The following is a 17,285-nucleotide window of genomic DNA, read 5'->3' as shown; positions in this document are numbered from 1 at the left end:
GTCCTCCAATCAGAGGGAGGGCTATCCACTTGCCCCACCCCTATTTTAGAAATAAATTTCCTCATTGGTTAATCTCTATGCCTATCAATCTAACGGTTGTGCCGCCCACACGTTACGCTCACATCTGTCTGAAGCGAGCTGATGCACAGCTGGATGCGTTTGCAGGGTTTTTTTTGTCAGCACTTTATCGCAACCTGGTGGCAAGCCAACAGTATTTAATAAATGAAGAAGATCAAGACATGGTGGTATAGTAATGCTCATGAAACAAGCGCCGCCTATTTCACACACAAAAACATTGCAAAGATGTATTCTCAGAGTGCAAACTTTATTTGTTAACTTGAGAGAATAACAGATACAACAAAGTGTAGGAAGAAGGTCGAAGCAAAGCAGTATTTATTTTTGACTAGCCCACGCTACACTTCATTTAAAGTTGTCAAGCCTTTGCAATGAATTGACCGATGGAACAGCTACAGCATGTGTTTACATCTCTTTAAGAAATAGCCATAGGAAACCGATTGGCATGGAACATTTGGCAAGCAGCTCACTGACGACAACTACAGTACAGGATTGGCCCACTCGATTTGGCACATCACACATCTAGGTTAACAAAGAAGCTGTTGGTTGAGTATACAATATGATGCTGATGTTGTTGTTGTTGTTGTTATAATTAAAACTGTTTTGTCTTCATACAATCGAAAAGCACAGTGGTTTAGACATAGGATCTTATCTTGCTATTCAGGTGTCGAATAGAAGGGGACTAGGTCTGTTAAAATATAAATTCATTTTTAAAACATTTTTAAAACATATAAAACTTTTTCATTTGTGCACACTTCTGTAATCAGTAAGGCAATCATATAAACACAATAATGCAAACAAAATTAAAATAAGGAATGGTTTCAGGTAGAAAATAATACTTTCAGTTAAATTTGTTACCATTTTGACTGGACATTTTTAAAAAAATAACACTTCAAAATACATAAATATAAAGACAGCACATAAATATAAAGCAGACTCTCACAGCAGGAGTCCTTTGACAATACAACTCCAAGAGGACTTCTGAGTGCTCCAACTATCTGTAGGTTCTGCAACATGGTTGCACATCAGTGATGAACTATCTTTTTGGATGTGTATATCTATCTATATCCACAATCTCCTGAATGAATGGACACTTGACAGAAAATAAGCTACTAGCTGGTGGTGAACACTGGGCTATTTGTGCTACTGTGAGAAATGAGTGGTTATCACATTTCAACACCAATGATCTATCAGCACGTAAGCAGAATAAAATAGTGACCACATAAGCACACGGTACAGAAGCAGCGATCACAGTGATATAGGATTTAAGATGAAAAGTGTAAATTCTTCTAGTTGCTCTCTGCAATCAAATCATACCTGAAAAAATAATCATAGGAGGCATAGTTAAGACCTTTGGTTTTCTACGTAGAAGTATTGAAGTGAGGCAAGATGTCTGACGTGTGGGTAGTTACCATTGTGTGACTCCGGCCTTCAGATCCACCTGGTCCAGGTCCAGGAGAAACTAAGGACAGAGAAAAGGGTCTTAACACACCTTCACACACTCCTTTACACACTCCTTCACATGCCAGGTCAGCCTCACATCTCCCAGTCATGTCACCCCTATGACATGAAACAACACTGTTTTCTATGGTTTTAAAGTGTAAAGTATGTTTTTTTAAGGGCTGCTATTTCTTTACATACAGTTTTTTATTTGGAAAGCACAAAGTGTTTAAGCTTAAAGCTTGAATTTCACTTTGTAAATACCATTTAATATTATTATTATTATTATTATTATTATAATTATAAGTCATGAGAGAGACAAACATGCAATAGGCAATACTGAAAAATACACTTTGATATAGTTCTTTATGGCCCAGTGTTAGTAGTCATGACAACAAACAAACAAAGATATAAACACTGTCTCCATCCCACTTGGCCTTACAAATCAACATATCATTAATTTGCTAGGTTGAAGAAGATAGTGTCACTGTTTTGAGGGAAGTAATTTGTGTGTAACCATCCCTTAACATTAGACCAGACCAACACAGAAAACTCAAACATGACAAGTTATAAGAATGGGGATTTATCTGTCTAGAACTGCTGAACACGATAAGAAAGAGATTAATACATACGCGGTAATTTAAGCTTCGACAATATCTTGACTCTGACCACGTTAAAACTATAGTGGTGTGTACTATCAAGTAAACCGCATAGTTTATACCACTACAGGTTACCTTCCCAATGAGCTCCCTCTCTCGACTCATGAACGACACATTGTTCTTCACAGACAGGTCCAGTCTCCTCTGCGTGGACTCCTCCAAAGAGAAGTCAAAGTCAAACCTGCAACAAAACCCCCCCCCCCCCAAGGAATAAATGAAATACAAGCATCACTAGGACAATGTGCCATTTACATTTACATTCAGGGGACTTCGCAGACACTTTTATCCAAAGCCACTTCCAACCATTCCTTCACACACCGACGGCGGGGTCAACCACGCAGGGCGACAGCCAGCTCGTCAGAAGCAGTCAGGGGGAGGTGTCTCGCTCAGGGACACCCCGGCGCTCACACACAGGAGGAGGCGGGGATCGAACTAGCAACCTTCCGGTTACCAGTCAACCTGCTCTCTCGCCCGAGCTACTGCCGCCCCTACCTTCCCCAGACTTCCCCCCCCTCCCAGCCCACCTCTCGTTGAACTCCGGGTTCAGGTCCCTCTTCTTGGTGGCCGTCTTCCTCTTGCTGGCGCCCTTCTTGTCGGGCAGCAGCAGCAGGCTGACGTAGGGGTCGGCGCCGTCCTTAGAACAGGCCGCCAAGGCTCTGCGGGAGACAGGACCCGTCACACATGGCATAGGAGCCCTCTCACATCAGATACTGTCTAGGCATTTTACATTACATTTACATTTAGGGGCATTTAGCAGATGCTTTTATCCAAAGCGACTCACAATAAGTCAATTTTTCAGAAGAAGGAGGAACAACAATACATTTCTGTCTGTCTGTACAGTAAGAATGTTCATAGAACCAAGTGCAAAATACCAACAATCGCTAGGTTAACCCATTCCCCGTCTACAACAAGGATAGTTAGGATGATGGAAGGTGATGCCACACAACCCAGTACACCTTTGTACAGTATGTGTACCTGCAGGAGTGGACGGTGATGTACAGCCGGTTCTCCTCTGATGAATAAGCGATGGTGAGCTTCACCTGGCCCGCCACCGCCCCGGGCTCACTTATTCTAGAGACGAGGCCGAGAGGAGGGGAGCGTTGATGCGTATTATGTCAGCCATAATATTAATAATGATGACTCCAATAAACTAAAAGTAATGCAGAGATCTCAAGCTAATGGTTGATCTTGCGCGTTATATGTGTACCGTTATATAACGGGGGGATGGATAGATTGATGGAACCATATGTAAAAAAGGATCTTTCTTCACGGTAAAGCCAGATTGTACAACATGAGAGCACCCTAGGGTGCTGCTCCGCCGGCTGGGACTCACCCCGTGAACCCCCCGCGGTGACGGAGGTCCAGGTGGGCAGGGTCCCACTTTGGAATGATGGGCTCGCCCTCCTCCCCAGTGCCGTCATCAGGGGGGTGGCACAGCGCCAGCTGAGTGTCCAGAAGCTGGGGGACAACGCAGCCCAGCCGTCATTAACGAGCACGGAAACCCGGAAGCCGACATGTTATCTGCAACACGGCATCCTCGGCCAGTAATAAATAGCATTCATTTGCATTCGATTTTTTGCGCGATGATTTCTGGCCTTGTAAGAACTGTGTATTAGCAAGTGTTAACATGGAGAAGCACGTTAAAAAAGACTATAAAGACTATAAATATGAATTAAGTCAAATAAAACCCTGTGCCAACATTATTCCAGGTTAATTTAACTGTGAAACAACAGGAGGTTGGGTCTCAGCTCCTCAGGGGCGGCTGGTATGTGGACGCAGTGTGTCGGGGGCTGGACGGCACCTTGAGTGTGGCCCTCAGCAATATCTGGCTCTCAGGCAGGGCCCCCTCCAGGGTGAGCCAGCGGTCCAGCACCAGGTCTGGCTGAGCCAGCACGTCTTTCAGAGCGATCGCCACCGAACCAAGAGCCATGCCCCAGCTGTGGGAGAGCTACACACACGCACATACAACACAAACACACGCACGCACGCACAGACAAACTCACACACACACGCACGCACACGCACACACACACACACACACACACACACACACACACACACACACACACACACATACTTTTAATGTGACCACACATTTCTTAGTTGGGACATATGAATCATTCCATGAACCTGAATAATGTCCAAACATTATTCTCTCTGACCTTGACCATGAGGGTCTCCTCTCTGGGGTCCCGGACCAGGAAGTGACAGGCTTCGTCCCACCGTGGGGATGTGGAGCGCTCACAAATCTGGTGGCAAGGAATCGAAAAGAAAATAATTCAAGAAATGTGCAGGGACTATATATTTCACAAGATCCGGCGATCCACAACATATCTCACCTTAGTTCGGTGCGAAACACCTTTAAGAAGAATCTCTGCTCCCACTTTAGGTTCCTTGCCACTCTTCTTTAACTGCAATCATATATCAAATATTGTTCAACCAAAATGACCTAGACAACCCTGCTGTGCGGAGTGTGGAGACCCACTATAAACTGTGGAACACAGTTTAACTAGTTGCCCCAAACCCCCGCCCCCAAATGGGGTCTAATTGAACTTGATCATAGGATGCTGGACTGGCTCGCCTCAACAGAGCTGACGGTCTAAGGACGTACGCCAGAAGAAGAAGAAGCACAGGCAATAAAATAATAACTCTAGGGAATGGTAAGGATGAGCTCACCGGCAGCCCATGGGCGCGCTCCACATACACAAACAGTGCGGCCACAGACGGCACCACCTTGTTCTGGTATGACTGCTGGGACTGGTACTGCAGAATCTGGAGGAACACATGGACCATGAGCGAGAGAGAAAAAAAGAGATAAAAAGAAAGAGAGCGAGAGAGTGAGAGTGAGAGTGAGAGTGAGAGTGAGAGAGAGAGCGAGTGAGAGTGAGAGTGAGAGTGAGAGTGAGAGTGAGAGAGAGAGAGAGAGAGAGAGAGAGAGAGAGAGAGAGAGAGAGAGAGAGAGAGAGAATGGAAGAACAAATAGACAAAAAAGAACAACCAAGAAAAAAAGTAAGAAAAACGAACAGAATAACAAAATAAAGACAGAGAGGGCTGAGACCTGTTCCAGCCGGCTGAGCTCAGAGACTCGGGGCAGCCATTCCAGCAGCAGGTGGACTCTGCCTGACTTGACGTCGTTCAGAGTGTACCACTGTAAATACAACAATATAGGTCATATGACGAAACTATACAGTTAATCAAGAATATAGTTGAACAATAGTCAAATTTAACTCTCACGCACGGTGTCGATGAACTGTGCACTGATGATATCACGGAGGCTGAGCTTGAACCTGTGAAGACAGCACTCGTGTTTTGAACACAGGACCCATGCTCATCGTTTAGCCTTGTTCCTAAAACATCTCCACCACATCGTTTAAAGGTAGAATATGTCATATTTCGGTATTTAAACATGTAAAAACGACTGGATTTATGTTAGATATTTTCTTTTCTTGTGTACTACCATCATCCCAAGTGTTTTCAACCATTGCTTATCTCAAGGAATTCAATTTTTTTTAAATTTCAAACGTCCGGAGCCATTTTGGCGAGTACGATTGGCATGATCTTACGTTATATCATGACATCACTCACCTCCCCAGGAAGTCGTCTTGGTCGATGTCCTTATCAAACAGCTCAAACTGGATATCCTGCCCGGGCAGTTGGGTCAGAATCACCTTGGAAACAAACCAAAAAAAAACCAGTTGAAGTCAAAGGTGACCCCACATGAGCGTGTTAGCATGTGCGTGGCTGGCGGTGTGTGGACACCTCGTAGAGCTCGTTCCAGACGGGGTTGAGGTTCTCCTTGATGGTGTGGCTCCGGTAGGTGATGCCCGCCACCTTCATCTTGACGTATGGGTCACTCTTCCCCTTCACCATGCCGCCCATGAAGTTGTCCTTGGCGATCAGGTTCTGGGCCTCGGCCAGGTGGATGCGCAGCACGCCCTGGGAACACAGGGGGTGAGCGGGACGTGGCTCTGATGCTCTTGTTTAGGGGGGAGTTATACTTCATTTAGGTTAGGGGGATTCGTTGACAGCGGTTAATCAGCGTGCTCATCAGTGTTGTTGCTATTGTAAATGCTATAGACTCCTCTGTGTCACCGTTATGTCTAATGCAGGAGAGATTGTGTTAATACTTCAAGTGGAACATGTGAATTCTTTAAGCAAAAATTGTCAGTGAGGAAGGTCACTCATAATTAATCCTGATTAATTAATAATATTTATATTTCACTAAAATATGAGTATGGATGCGTGCATGCATATGTGTATGTGCGTGTGCGTGCATGTGTGTATGTGTGTGCATGTCTGTAGGTGCGTGTGCGTGCATGTCTGTGTGAGTATGTATGTGCATGTGCGTGCATGTCTGTGTGAGTGCATGTCTGTGTGAGTGTGTACGTGCGTGTGCGTGCATGTCTGTGTGTGTGTGTGTGTGTGCGTGCATGTCTGTGAGTGTGTGTGCATGTCTGTGTGTGCGTGCATGTCTGTCTGTCTGTGTGCGTGTGCATGTGTGCGTGTGCGTCTTCTGTCGCGTGCTCCAGTACCTCTGTTGCGAACTCGGGGTCCGGCGCTGTGTTCTGGGGCCACGCCGACTGAGGTTTGGAGGAGCTCCCGGGGCCCGGGGGGCCCAGCTCCGTGGACGGCCCCCCAGGAGTCGGCCCCGAGCCCGGGGTGGAGAGAGGGGAGGAGGGGGTAGTGGCGCCAGCCTCCTCGTTCAGCCACAACACCTGGAGCACACCAGGCACGGGAAACCGTTCAGGGACTGATTTCCAGAAATGGTCAATGGTAAACACCTTCACCCATCCATGCACACATTCACCCGCCGACGGCCGTGTCAGCCATACAAGGCGACAGCCAGCCTGTCGGGAGCAGTCAGGGTGAGGCGCCTTGCTCAGGGACAACTCGACACTCTGCTAGGAGGTGCTGGGGCCTAACTAGCAGCCTTCTGTTTACCAGCCAACCCACTCTACCACTTGAGCCCCATGCGGCCCCGTGCGGTCCTCACTGCATGGTGGCTCAAAGGATGTTGGATTCTACAGAGGTGTCCATCATCCATTTTAAACAGCTATACAGCGTCGTCTCCGCAGCCCTGGATTGATTTGTCGAGGAAACACAGACCTTGAGGCAGTGTGTGTTTGTGTGTGAAAACAGAATACAAGCGGTTGGCAAAACAATGTCTTTGAATCCAGTTCTGCAGTAGGAAATGCCTCCCTATTCAATGACATTGTGTCGTGCAGAGACAATGGTGCGGGACTGTGTGTGTGTGTGTGTGTGTGTGTGTGTGTGTGTGTGTGTGTGTGTGTGTGTGTGTGTGTGTGTGCGTGTGTGCGTGTGTGCGTGTGTGCGTGTTGTGGCAACCTGGCTCTCGCGCGGCGCCCCCGGCGGCCCAGGGGAGCGATGGTAGACAGTGTGTACCACCGCTTCCCCCCAGCCGGCCCCCCTGAGCGCCACTCAGCGCAGGGGAAACACCTGCGATAGAGGGGGGAGAACTCGAGCAGACACGGGACTCATGGGAGTTGCTTTAAAGATCCCATACCACGCTTTTGGCCTCTGTGTTAAAAGTGCCCCTTATTATTCTCACACTATTCATTTCTGCAAAAAAAACATTTCAGTGTCTTTAAAATTCTGTCTGATTTGTATAATGTCGCATTAAGCCCCCCCTTCCAGAGTAGCCCAGTTTGCTGTGATTGGTCGACAAATTCACAGCCCGAGAAGTTGTAAACGTTGCGGGTAGCCGGGAGGCGCGTGCTCTGCACTTCAGCCCCGCCCAGTGTACATATTCTGACGTCACACTATTAAGGAAGTCAAGTCTCAACGCAAACAAGCAGTTTCCAGCTGTTATTGCCATCACGGCTTCGCTGACTTGTGTTCATTGGGGGAGGCAGGCCACCCGCGGGGCCGGGTTTCCACATGTTTGTTTGTGTGTGTGTGTATGTGTGTGCGGGCGTGCGTGTGTGTATGTGTATGTGCAACACGCACTCTCAGGATGGTCTTGATGTATATGCGGCTGGCGGAGCCCGAGTTCTCCAGGCTGAACCACTGGTCCAGGACCAGGCCGGGGCTCTCCAGGAGGCGGGCCAGGGGGATGGTCAGGCTGCCCAGCGACAGAGCGCGGTCGTCGTCCTTCACCTGAACACAACGGGCACACAGGGAGGAGCGCCAGACGTCACCAGAGCAGTGGTGGACAAACCAAGATAGGGTTGAGATAGTAGTTATACATATATATATACATATATATATATATATACATATATATATATATACATATATATATATATATATATATATATATATATATATATATATATATATATATATATATATATATATATATATATAAATAAACGTGGTTATTAAACGTGGTGCTGTATGTAAGATTTAAGAGCTACTATTTGAGTTAGAGTGAGAATAACGGAGACGCTATAGGAGAGTGAAATGCGCTGTTAGAATGTGTTACAGGTGGACTGCGCCTGCCTCTGTACGAGACAGTTTCTCAAGATTTCTTCCCGGCTAATTAAGGAAGTTATTACTTGCCCTCTGAGGTGCTAGGGTCAGAGGGGAGTCATAAATATATGGCCTGTTGGCATGCGACTTGAGACTGTTTGAGACATTGAGACTGTACCGGTGATTAAGGGCTATACAAATATTATTGAATTGAATTCAGATTTCTGACAAGTGTGTGTCAGAAATCTGTCGAGTGTGTGAATGCAGCATTACTCAATGGAAGGATAAATATTAGGGGGGGGGGGGGGGGGGGAGTAGAGAGAAGATGCTCCTACCTAGAGCAGCCATTAGAGTTATTTAATCATCTGACCAACGGGGCAATTTAATCAAAGGGTTACATATTTGGATACCCTACCTATGTTAACTATGATATTTACATTACATATGGTATGGTACCGACTTACTTGAATGTCAATGTCCTGTTTGCGTGGATCTGGAATGAAGAAGGTAAAGGCGTCCTCCCATACAGGATCACTGGTCCCATAGCAAGTCTAAGGTGAGAGAGACAGGGGGATGGTGGACGTGTGACTGGGAGGAAGCTCAGCCACACGTACCGTACAGTATATGACGTAACGCAAGAATAGGAATCCTTACTCTGCTCTCCTTTGTCGTGTCCTGAATGGAGATCTGAACCATTGGGCTGGGGTCCTTGTTGCCTTTCTTCAACTGCGACACATCCAATACACAGAGTTAACCAAGATACACGGTCATTGAGCAGACTCCTCTGCAATGCAACAGGTCATTTCAAAGCCATAATGTCAATGAGCAGGTTAGGAGAGAGGCACCATGTACAAGGAGGCCTGAGGTCTGGAGTCACACACAGGCTTTAACCAGTACAATATACTAGCCTGCCTCAATGACATAACCCATACACTCAAAAATTCAACCAATACAATAGACTAGCCTGCCTCTGTAATATTACCCAAACACTACAAACTTTAACCAGTGCAATATCTAGCCTTCCTCTATAACATTACCCATACACTCCCAACTGTAACCACTAAAATAGACTAGCCTGCCTCTATAACATAACACTCCAAACGTTAACCATTACAATAGACTAGCCTGTCTCTATAACATATCTCATACACTCCAAATTTTAACCACTACAATATACTAGCCTTCCTCTATAACATAACCCATACACTCTTGACCTTAACCACAACAATAGACTAGTCTGCCTCTATAACATAACCCACACTCTAGATTGTAACCACTACAATAGACTAGCCTGCCTCTATAACATAACCCATACTCTAGATTGTAACCAGTACAATAGACTAGCCTGCCTCTATCACATTACACTCTTGAACACAGCCTTTTCTCACCGGGAGGGCGTGAGCTTGGTCCAGGTAGACGGCGAGGATGGCAGCAGAGGGGGGGTCGGAGGTCTTACTGGTTAGGTTATAGTTCCTCTCGATCACCTGGTAAAGGGTAATCAAATAGGAGGAAATCAAATCAAACTTACTCACAGAGCACTTTTCATGCAAAACAGGCACAAGCTTGATTGCATTACATGATGCATTACATTAGGTATCATTAGTACAGTACTTACATTACATTAGGAATCATTAGTACAGTACATACATTACATTAGGTATCATTACCACAGTACTTACATTACATTAGGTATCATTACTACAGTACTTACTTACATTACATTAGTTATCATTAGTACAGTACTTACATTACATTAGGTATCATTAGTACAGTACTTAAATTACATTAGGTATCATTACTACAGTACCTACATTACATTAGGTATCATAACTACAGTACTTACATTACATTAGGTATCATTAGTACGGTACTTATATTACATTAGGTATCATTAGTACGGTACTTACATTACATTAGGTATCATTAGTACAGTACTTACATTACATTAGGTATCATTAGTACGGTACTTACATTACATTAGGTATCATTAGTACGGTACTTACATTACATTAGGTATCATTAGTACAGTGTGCTACAGCAGACCCACCTCACTGAGCCGTGCAGCAGAGGGCAGCAGAGACAGCCACTCCAGGCGGAGGTGAACACTTCCGGAAGGAACGTCCTTCAAACTGAACCACTGTCAGCAGAGACAAAGAGGAGGCGGGCGTTAAACACACATGTGTGCTGTGGACTGCAGACGTGAGCTGGCTCATTTAACTGGTTGGATTGGCAGAGGAGTGGATCACGAGGAAGCCCATGTGCCCACAGGATTACTGCTGATAGTGTAACCGCTTTTCACGTCCATTAATACCACTAACTCCCGAGACCAGAGGATGGTCTCGGGAGTTAGTGGGGAAATAAGTAAAAATATTCGGATTCAAATAGAAGAATTCCACATGAATATTAACACTCACCTCATCCACAACTCTGGCCTTCTTTACAATATCCAGATCCACCTTGACCCTACGAGAGAGAGGAGAGGCAAAAGCAGAAGAAGAAAATAGGGGGAGCAGTTAGATAGGCAGGACCATAATCACTGTAATACTCACTGATCACCCACACACAAGCACATCCAAGCAGAAGTTAATGAGAGAATGGAGGAAGTACCTCCCCAGGAAGTCATCCTGGTCGGGGTCTTTGTCAAACAATTCTACCTCCAACTCCTGACCTGGCACTTCATGGACAATCACCTGAGACACACAGACACAGACACAGACACACACACACACACACACAAACACACACACACACACACACACAGTAACACAACCACTGTGTTACTGAGATGCTATACTAACGATACAACATTACAAAGGCCACCCGCAAATTAAGCAGTGACTCAAAACAAACTTATGGAAAATGTTTTATGTTGTGACAAATCATCTTGGTTCAAGCTCTGTTTTGGCAATAGAAAGGTGTACAAATTGCAGTAACTACAAAATCTGACTAAAAACCAAAGGAGGCTGCAGTATTTCAGCAATTCCCAGATGCAAATACAGCGGACTGCCTTGGTAATGTCCCTCATGAAGAGTTATAGAGTTTAGTTTGTTTGTACAAGATGATAATAATGATGAAGATAAGGAGGTTAATATGCTATCTTGGCTCTTGGTTTTTGTTCTTAGATTCAGAACTTAAATGGTCATAAAATCGTTTAAGACACATAGAATGTAGTTGTTTCATAATGTTGGAAAAAAACAAGTTATCGGAAATGTAACTGCTACTAGTAAGTTTACGATGGCTGCTGTACAGCCTTCGTAGTGCCTACACAGCCATTCATAGAAGTGCAAAAGCATGGGGCATAATCTGCATTTTGGGCAACATAATAGGCCAAATACTGTTAGTTGTTTTGTTTCATATTTCAAGTGCAACCATTCAGGCTGCACTTGAAAGTAAAATGTTGTTCTTAATTTGCTTGCCTGGGTGAATAAAGGTTAATAATATTGTTTTGATGATCAAAACATCAGCTTAGTTTCACCTTTAACTGTTGTTAATACTGCGGCTTACCGCAGTTGTTTTTTTTATATTTCAAGTGCAACCATTCAGGCTGCACTTGAAAGTAAAATTTTGTTCTTAATTTGTTTGCCTGGGTAAATAAAGGTTAATAATATTATTTTGATGATCAAAACATCATCTTAGTTTCACCGTTAACTGTTGTTTACCCTGGTAGGGCAGCATCCACGATGCCATATAGAGTCACAAGAAATGATTTTATAAAGCTCTAGCACTCTCCAACACATGTAACACATATTTTGAGTATCGGGACCAAAGAGAAACGATGCGACCGCAAGATAAAGGCTTCATTTCCTGAGTAATCAACTTCCTGTGTACTTTTGGTTTTTAAGTTAACTTGCAAACTTATCTTCCACCAAGCAGAAGATACAGAAAACCCCACTCAAAACCACACACTCATGCATCAAATCAAATGAAAATGTATTTATATAGCGCCTTTCGTACAAAATTGCAATGCAAGGTGCTTAACAATACAATGAAAATAAATAAAAATAAAATAGATAGATAGATAGATAGATAGATAGATAGATAGATAGATAGATAGATAGATAGATAGATAGATAGATAGATAGATAGATAGATAGATAGATAGATAGATAGATAGATAGATAGATAGATAGATAGATAGATAGATAGATACTTTAATAATCCCAGAGGGAAATTATTTCAATAATTAATTAATAATATAAAAGGGATTAAAAGAAAGCTGAATTAAATAGGCATGTTTTAAGGTTTCTTTTAAGGGGGCTCACAAATAGGGATGTCCTCAGCCCCTCCGGCAGGTTGTTCCAGAGACCAGGACCCCAGACACTAAGGGCCTCCTCCCCATGGGTCTCTGTTCTCACCCATGCAGGCACGCACAGACAGACAGACAGACAGACGGACCCTCTCTCTCACCTCATACATCTCCCTCCACTGGGGGTTGAGGTTGCTGTCGACGTGGCGGGAGGTGAAGGTCTGGGTGCCCACGCGCAGCACGGCGTACGGGTCAGACTTCCCGTCGATGAAGCCCTTGATCACTGTGTCCTTGGTGGTCAGGTCTTCAGCCTCCAGCAGGTGGATGCGCACCACCCCCTGAGCACACGCACGCACGCACGCACGCACACACGCACACACACACACACACATGCACACACACACACACACACACACACACAGGCATTCACACAAACACATACAGACATGCCACCACCCCCCCCCCCCCACACACACACACACACACACACACACACACACACACACACACACACACACACACACACACACACACACACACACACACACACACACACACACAGTACATATGTCAACACACCCAACAAATACATCTTAATTCATTAGCAAACAAAAAACTAATTTGCCCAAGTTAGTGTTGTGCTGTGGTTAAGAATGTTTGATCAGGTTGTCAGTGTAAGGGATCAGGTTGGCTCAGTGTGAGGCACTCCGTAATCATGGGGATGGTTACCCTTGGGAGGGGAGAGCGGAGCTGTGCGACGTGCAGGTCGGCCACCAGGGGGATAGTGAGGCGATTGGGGAGCACCAGGTGGGAAGCTATTACATCCATTATCATAGTGTCCGACATGGCACTGCAAATGAATGCAAGGTCGGCGTCACACGCACACGTACACGCACGCGCGCGCACACACACACACACACACACACAAACACACAGGATGAGGGATAAAAAGACAAACAAGAAGGAGCTGGTTTACTACTGAGTCTAATAAACATGCATGGAGGATCCTGACATGACATCCTGATGCGCTGGGAGCATGTCAGAGAGCGCTGTCTACAGGACGACTACGACCGAGCGGGAAGGAGGACCCATCAGTCAAAGTATCGCCAAGAGGGTTTGACTTATCAGCAAAAACACCTGTGGCAATGCTTTTACTTTTTTTGCACGGAATCGTCCTTTATGCATGATGACTACCAAAACTATTTGACAGAGAACAAAGACGCATGCTTTATGGTTAGTGTTGGGCTTTGGTAAGCTGACTCACTTTAACCCCGGGATATCAAGAAGGTTGGTCAGCCCAGTCCAGTTGATGTCCAGTTTCTGTAGTGGTCAATAAGAGTTAAAACCATATAATGACCGATTTTAGAGGCTGTTTAGAATATCACATTTATTATGTTGTTCACTATAAATATGCAGAAGTGAGGATTTGTTTTTCTGTTATGACGACAGCATCAATGTCACATGTGAACCAATCCTATGTTACAAAATGCAGAATTAGAAATATATGCTTCACTAAAACACTCACAGAAACACAAACCACCACACAAAACTATAGGTAGTATAGATATTAGAGCTGTCAAGCGATTAAAATATTTAATCGTGATTAATCGCATTAATGTCATAGTTAACTCTAATTAATCGCGATTAATCACAAATAATTTTTCTATGCTAAATATCCCTTGATTTTTTTGTCCCATAATTCTTCTCATTTTAATTCTCTTATCAACATGGTGAAGTGCATCGGCTTGCCTTGTGCAAATGATTTTTTATTGATAACAACATTGGCATATACACTGATCAAAACAGGAAGATACAAAAAAAGAGCCTATAGTGCAATTAAACGACTGCTTTGAACAAATGTCATTTGAACATAGCAGTCAGGCTACTGCTTCTTTGTTTTGAGCCAAAGTAATTATTATTATTTATTTATATTTTTTATAAAATAATTGCGTTAATCGCGCGATAAAAAATTTAACGCCGTTAAATTTGGTTTGCGTTAACGCCGTTAATAAGGCGTTTAACTGACAGCTCTAATAGATATATAGACACAAAAACACACAAACATGTATGTTTGAACAGGGTTACAAATATCTGTCTGAGCTGTGTTTCCTCCCCTCCCCAACACCCTTCCCCCCTCCCACATGTGTTTGTGATGTTTTTGATATGTTGCTTATGTGCTGAGGTGCTAATTTTTTTGCTAATCCCTACACTGTGCCCCCCTTAGAGGAGCATAGTTTGGGTATTCACTTTTTTCCCCTCGTTTACCCTCTTGTTTCGCTTTTTTTAATTTTCTTATCTAACGAGGGCTGCATGCTTCTTATCTAACGAGCGCCAGACAGTCTCTCCGTCCTGTCTCCCCACACTGTCTTTTATGTTTCTTGGACGGAATGTAACTGGTCATTTCGTTGCTCTGTTACATGTGCAATGACAATAAAGTTATTCTATTCTTCTTCGTCTTATAATGCGAGTTATAATTAATGGCATAAACGTGCTTCTACAGTAGCCCAGAACGAACAGATAGAGGACGCATTTCCTATCATCATTTCTATCATAGTTGTCAGCCATGAACTATAGTTTTTCAAACAAAAAAATGGAATGCTATTCAACCAAGGAACATCACTACTTGACACTTGGTTACTAGACGCTGAGGGGGGGGGGAGGTAAAGTAGTGGACGCCACCCACACGCTACCACATTAAGGATTTTTTTGGTTTACGCAAGTGCCTCAGAACTGGGAATGGTTCAGACCAGTAGGTGTCATCTGCTATGAACCAGATTAGCATTCAGACCATCCTCATATACTGGTTTAGGGTTCAGACCAGTAGGGGTCATCATATACTGGTTTAGGGTTCAGACCAGTAGGGGTCATCATATACTGGTGTAGGAGTCAGACCAGTAGGGGTCAAACTGGTGTAGGGTTCAGACCAGTAGGGGTCATCATATACTGGTTAAGGGTTCAGACCAGTATGGGTCATCATATACTGGTTTAGGGGTCAGACCAGTAGGGGTCATCATATACTGGTTTAGGGGTCAGACCAGTAGGGGTCAAACTGGTTTAGGGTTCAGACCAGTAGGGGTCATCATATACTGGTTTAGGGGTCAGACCAGTAGGGGTCATCATATACTGGTTTAGGGGTCAGACCAGTAGGGGTCATCATATACTGGTTTAGGGTTCAGACCAGTAGGGTTCATCATATACTGGTTTAGGGGTCAGACCAGTAGGGGTCATCATATACTGGTTTAGGGTTCAGACCAGTAGGGGACATCATATACTGGTTTAGGGTTCAGACCAGTAGTGGACATCATATACTGTATTAGGGTTCAGACCAGTAGGGGTCATCATATACTGGTTTAGGGTTCAGACCAGTAGGGGTCATACTGGTTTAGTGTTCAGACCAGTAGGGGTCATCATATACTGGTTTAGGGGTCAGACCAGTAGGGATCATCATATACTGGTTTATGGGTCAGACCAGTAGGGATCATCATATACTGGTTTAGGGGTCAGACCAGTAGGGATCATCATATACTGGTTTAGGGGTCAGACCAGTAGGGATCATCATATACTGGTTTAGGGGTCAGTCCAGTAGGGATCATCATATACTGGTTTAGGGTTCAGACCAGTAGGGATCATCATATACTGGTTTAGGGGTCAGACCAGTAGGGATCATCATATACTGGTTTAGGGTTCAGACCAGTAGGGATCATCATATACTGGTTTAGGGTTCAGACCAGTAGGGGTGTCATTTTAATTCAGTTTATTCCATCCTTGTATCTGGAACCAAATAATCTAAATTCCAATGGATTCTGAAGTCATGAAGAACTAGAACCTCGTGTGGGAGGGGTTCAACGAGGAGGTCTCCCAGCAGGGTACTCACCGGCTTGCGGATGAAGAACATGGTGATGGCTCCCACCAGGGGGACGTCACCGATCAGGGGCTCTAGGATGACTCGAAGCTTCCCGTGCAGCTGGAAGCGCGTTTGACAGGGTGGGTGAGCGGCTTAGTCGTGATCGCGAGTCATTTTCATAATGTCACGAGTGCTTTCCGGCCCTTTACCTGGATCCCTTTGACTCCCGCTTTGCAGAAGTACTTTTTGATCTCCACGTTGATTTCAACATCGCCAGCATAGCTGCGAGGGAAGGAAGGGGGGCATTCTTAACCATGAGGGTATTTTGCATTGTTTTTACAAATATAACAAATACATCTCAAATCATTAGCAAATAGTGGGGTTGTAGTGGGTTGTAACTGAGCTATTAAAATTGCGGTAAGGAATGAGCCTTAATGGTACGCGCTCTACCCGGTGAACCCCCGCCCCCCAGAGACACCCCTTATTGAACTTCAGAATATAATCCAGGAGGTCAGATCCAGTACCTCACATACAGGTCCAACAGCACCTGCCGCTTGTCATGTTCTGTGTGGGCTTTTACGCCCACCAC

The 17,285-nt window shown here is 44.6% G+C and overlaps 1 protein-coding gene across 1 annotated transcript in view; it reads right to left on the bottom strand.

Annotated features, from left to right (window-relative positions):
• Window positions 1–306: 306 nt before the first annotated feature.
• Window positions 307–17,285, bottom strand: part of esyt1a (extended synaptotagmin-like protein 1a) — a 21,364-nt gene continuing 4,385 nt past the window's right edge. The window contains exons 4-31 of the mRNA XM_030355201.1: window positions 17,221–17,285; window positions 16,906–16,978; window positions 16,727–16,816; window positions 14,117–14,172; window positions 13,582–13,702; window positions 13,014–13,190; window positions 11,214–11,296; window positions 11,021–11,069; window positions 10,654–10,743; window positions 9,995–10,090; window positions 9,261–9,332; window positions 9,071–9,157; window positions 8,142–8,291; window positions 6,707–6,889; window positions 5,934–6,110; window positions 5,760–5,842; window positions 5,413–5,461; window positions 5,233–5,322; window positions 4,851–4,946; window positions 4,514–4,585; window positions 4,337–4,423; window positions 3,976–4,122; window positions 3,508–3,632; window positions 3,150–3,245; window positions 2,699–2,830; window positions 2,250–2,355; window positions 1,488–1,537; window positions 307–1,392 (exon numbers count right to left, since the gene is read on the bottom strand). The exon at window positions 17,221–17,285 is cut by the window's right edge and continues 9 nt beyond it. Coding sequence (XP_030211061.1) covers window positions 1,365–1,392; window positions 1,488–1,537; window positions 2,250–2,355; window positions 2,699–2,830; window positions 3,150–3,245; window positions 3,508–3,632; window positions 3,976–4,122; window positions 4,337–4,423; window positions 4,514–4,585; window positions 4,851–4,946; window positions 5,233–5,322; window positions 5,413–5,461; window positions 5,760–5,842; window positions 5,934–6,110; window positions 6,707–6,889; window positions 8,142–8,291; window positions 9,071–9,157; window positions 9,261–9,332; window positions 9,995–10,090; window positions 10,654–10,743; window positions 11,021–11,069; window positions 11,214–11,296; window positions 13,014–13,190; window positions 13,582–13,702; window positions 14,117–14,172; window positions 16,727–16,816; window positions 16,906–16,978; window positions 17,221–17,285 — 2,730 coding nt within the window. The 3' untranslated portion in view covers window positions 307–1,364. The remainder of the gene's footprint in view (window positions 1,393–1,487; window positions 1,538–2,249; window positions 2,356–2,698; window positions 2,831–3,149; window positions 3,246–3,507; window positions 3,633–3,975; window positions 4,123–4,336; window positions 4,424–4,513; window positions 4,586–4,850; window positions 4,947–5,232; window positions 5,323–5,412; window positions 5,462–5,759; window positions 5,843–5,933; window positions 6,111–6,706; window positions 6,890–8,141; window positions 8,292–9,070; window positions 9,158–9,260; window positions 9,333–9,994; window positions 10,091–10,653; window positions 10,744–11,020; window positions 11,070–11,213; window positions 11,297–13,013; window positions 13,191–13,581; window positions 13,703–14,116; window positions 14,173–16,726; window positions 16,817–16,905; window positions 16,979–17,220) is intronic.

This window comes from Gadus morhua, chromosome 1, assembly GCF_902167405.1.
Source record: "Gadus morhua chromosome 1, gadMor3.0, whole genome shotgun sequence".
NCBI lineage: Eukaryota > Metazoa > Chordata > Actinopteri > Gadiformes > Gadidae > Gadus > Gadus morhua.
This window is presented reverse-complemented; position numbering and strand designations above follow the sequence as displayed.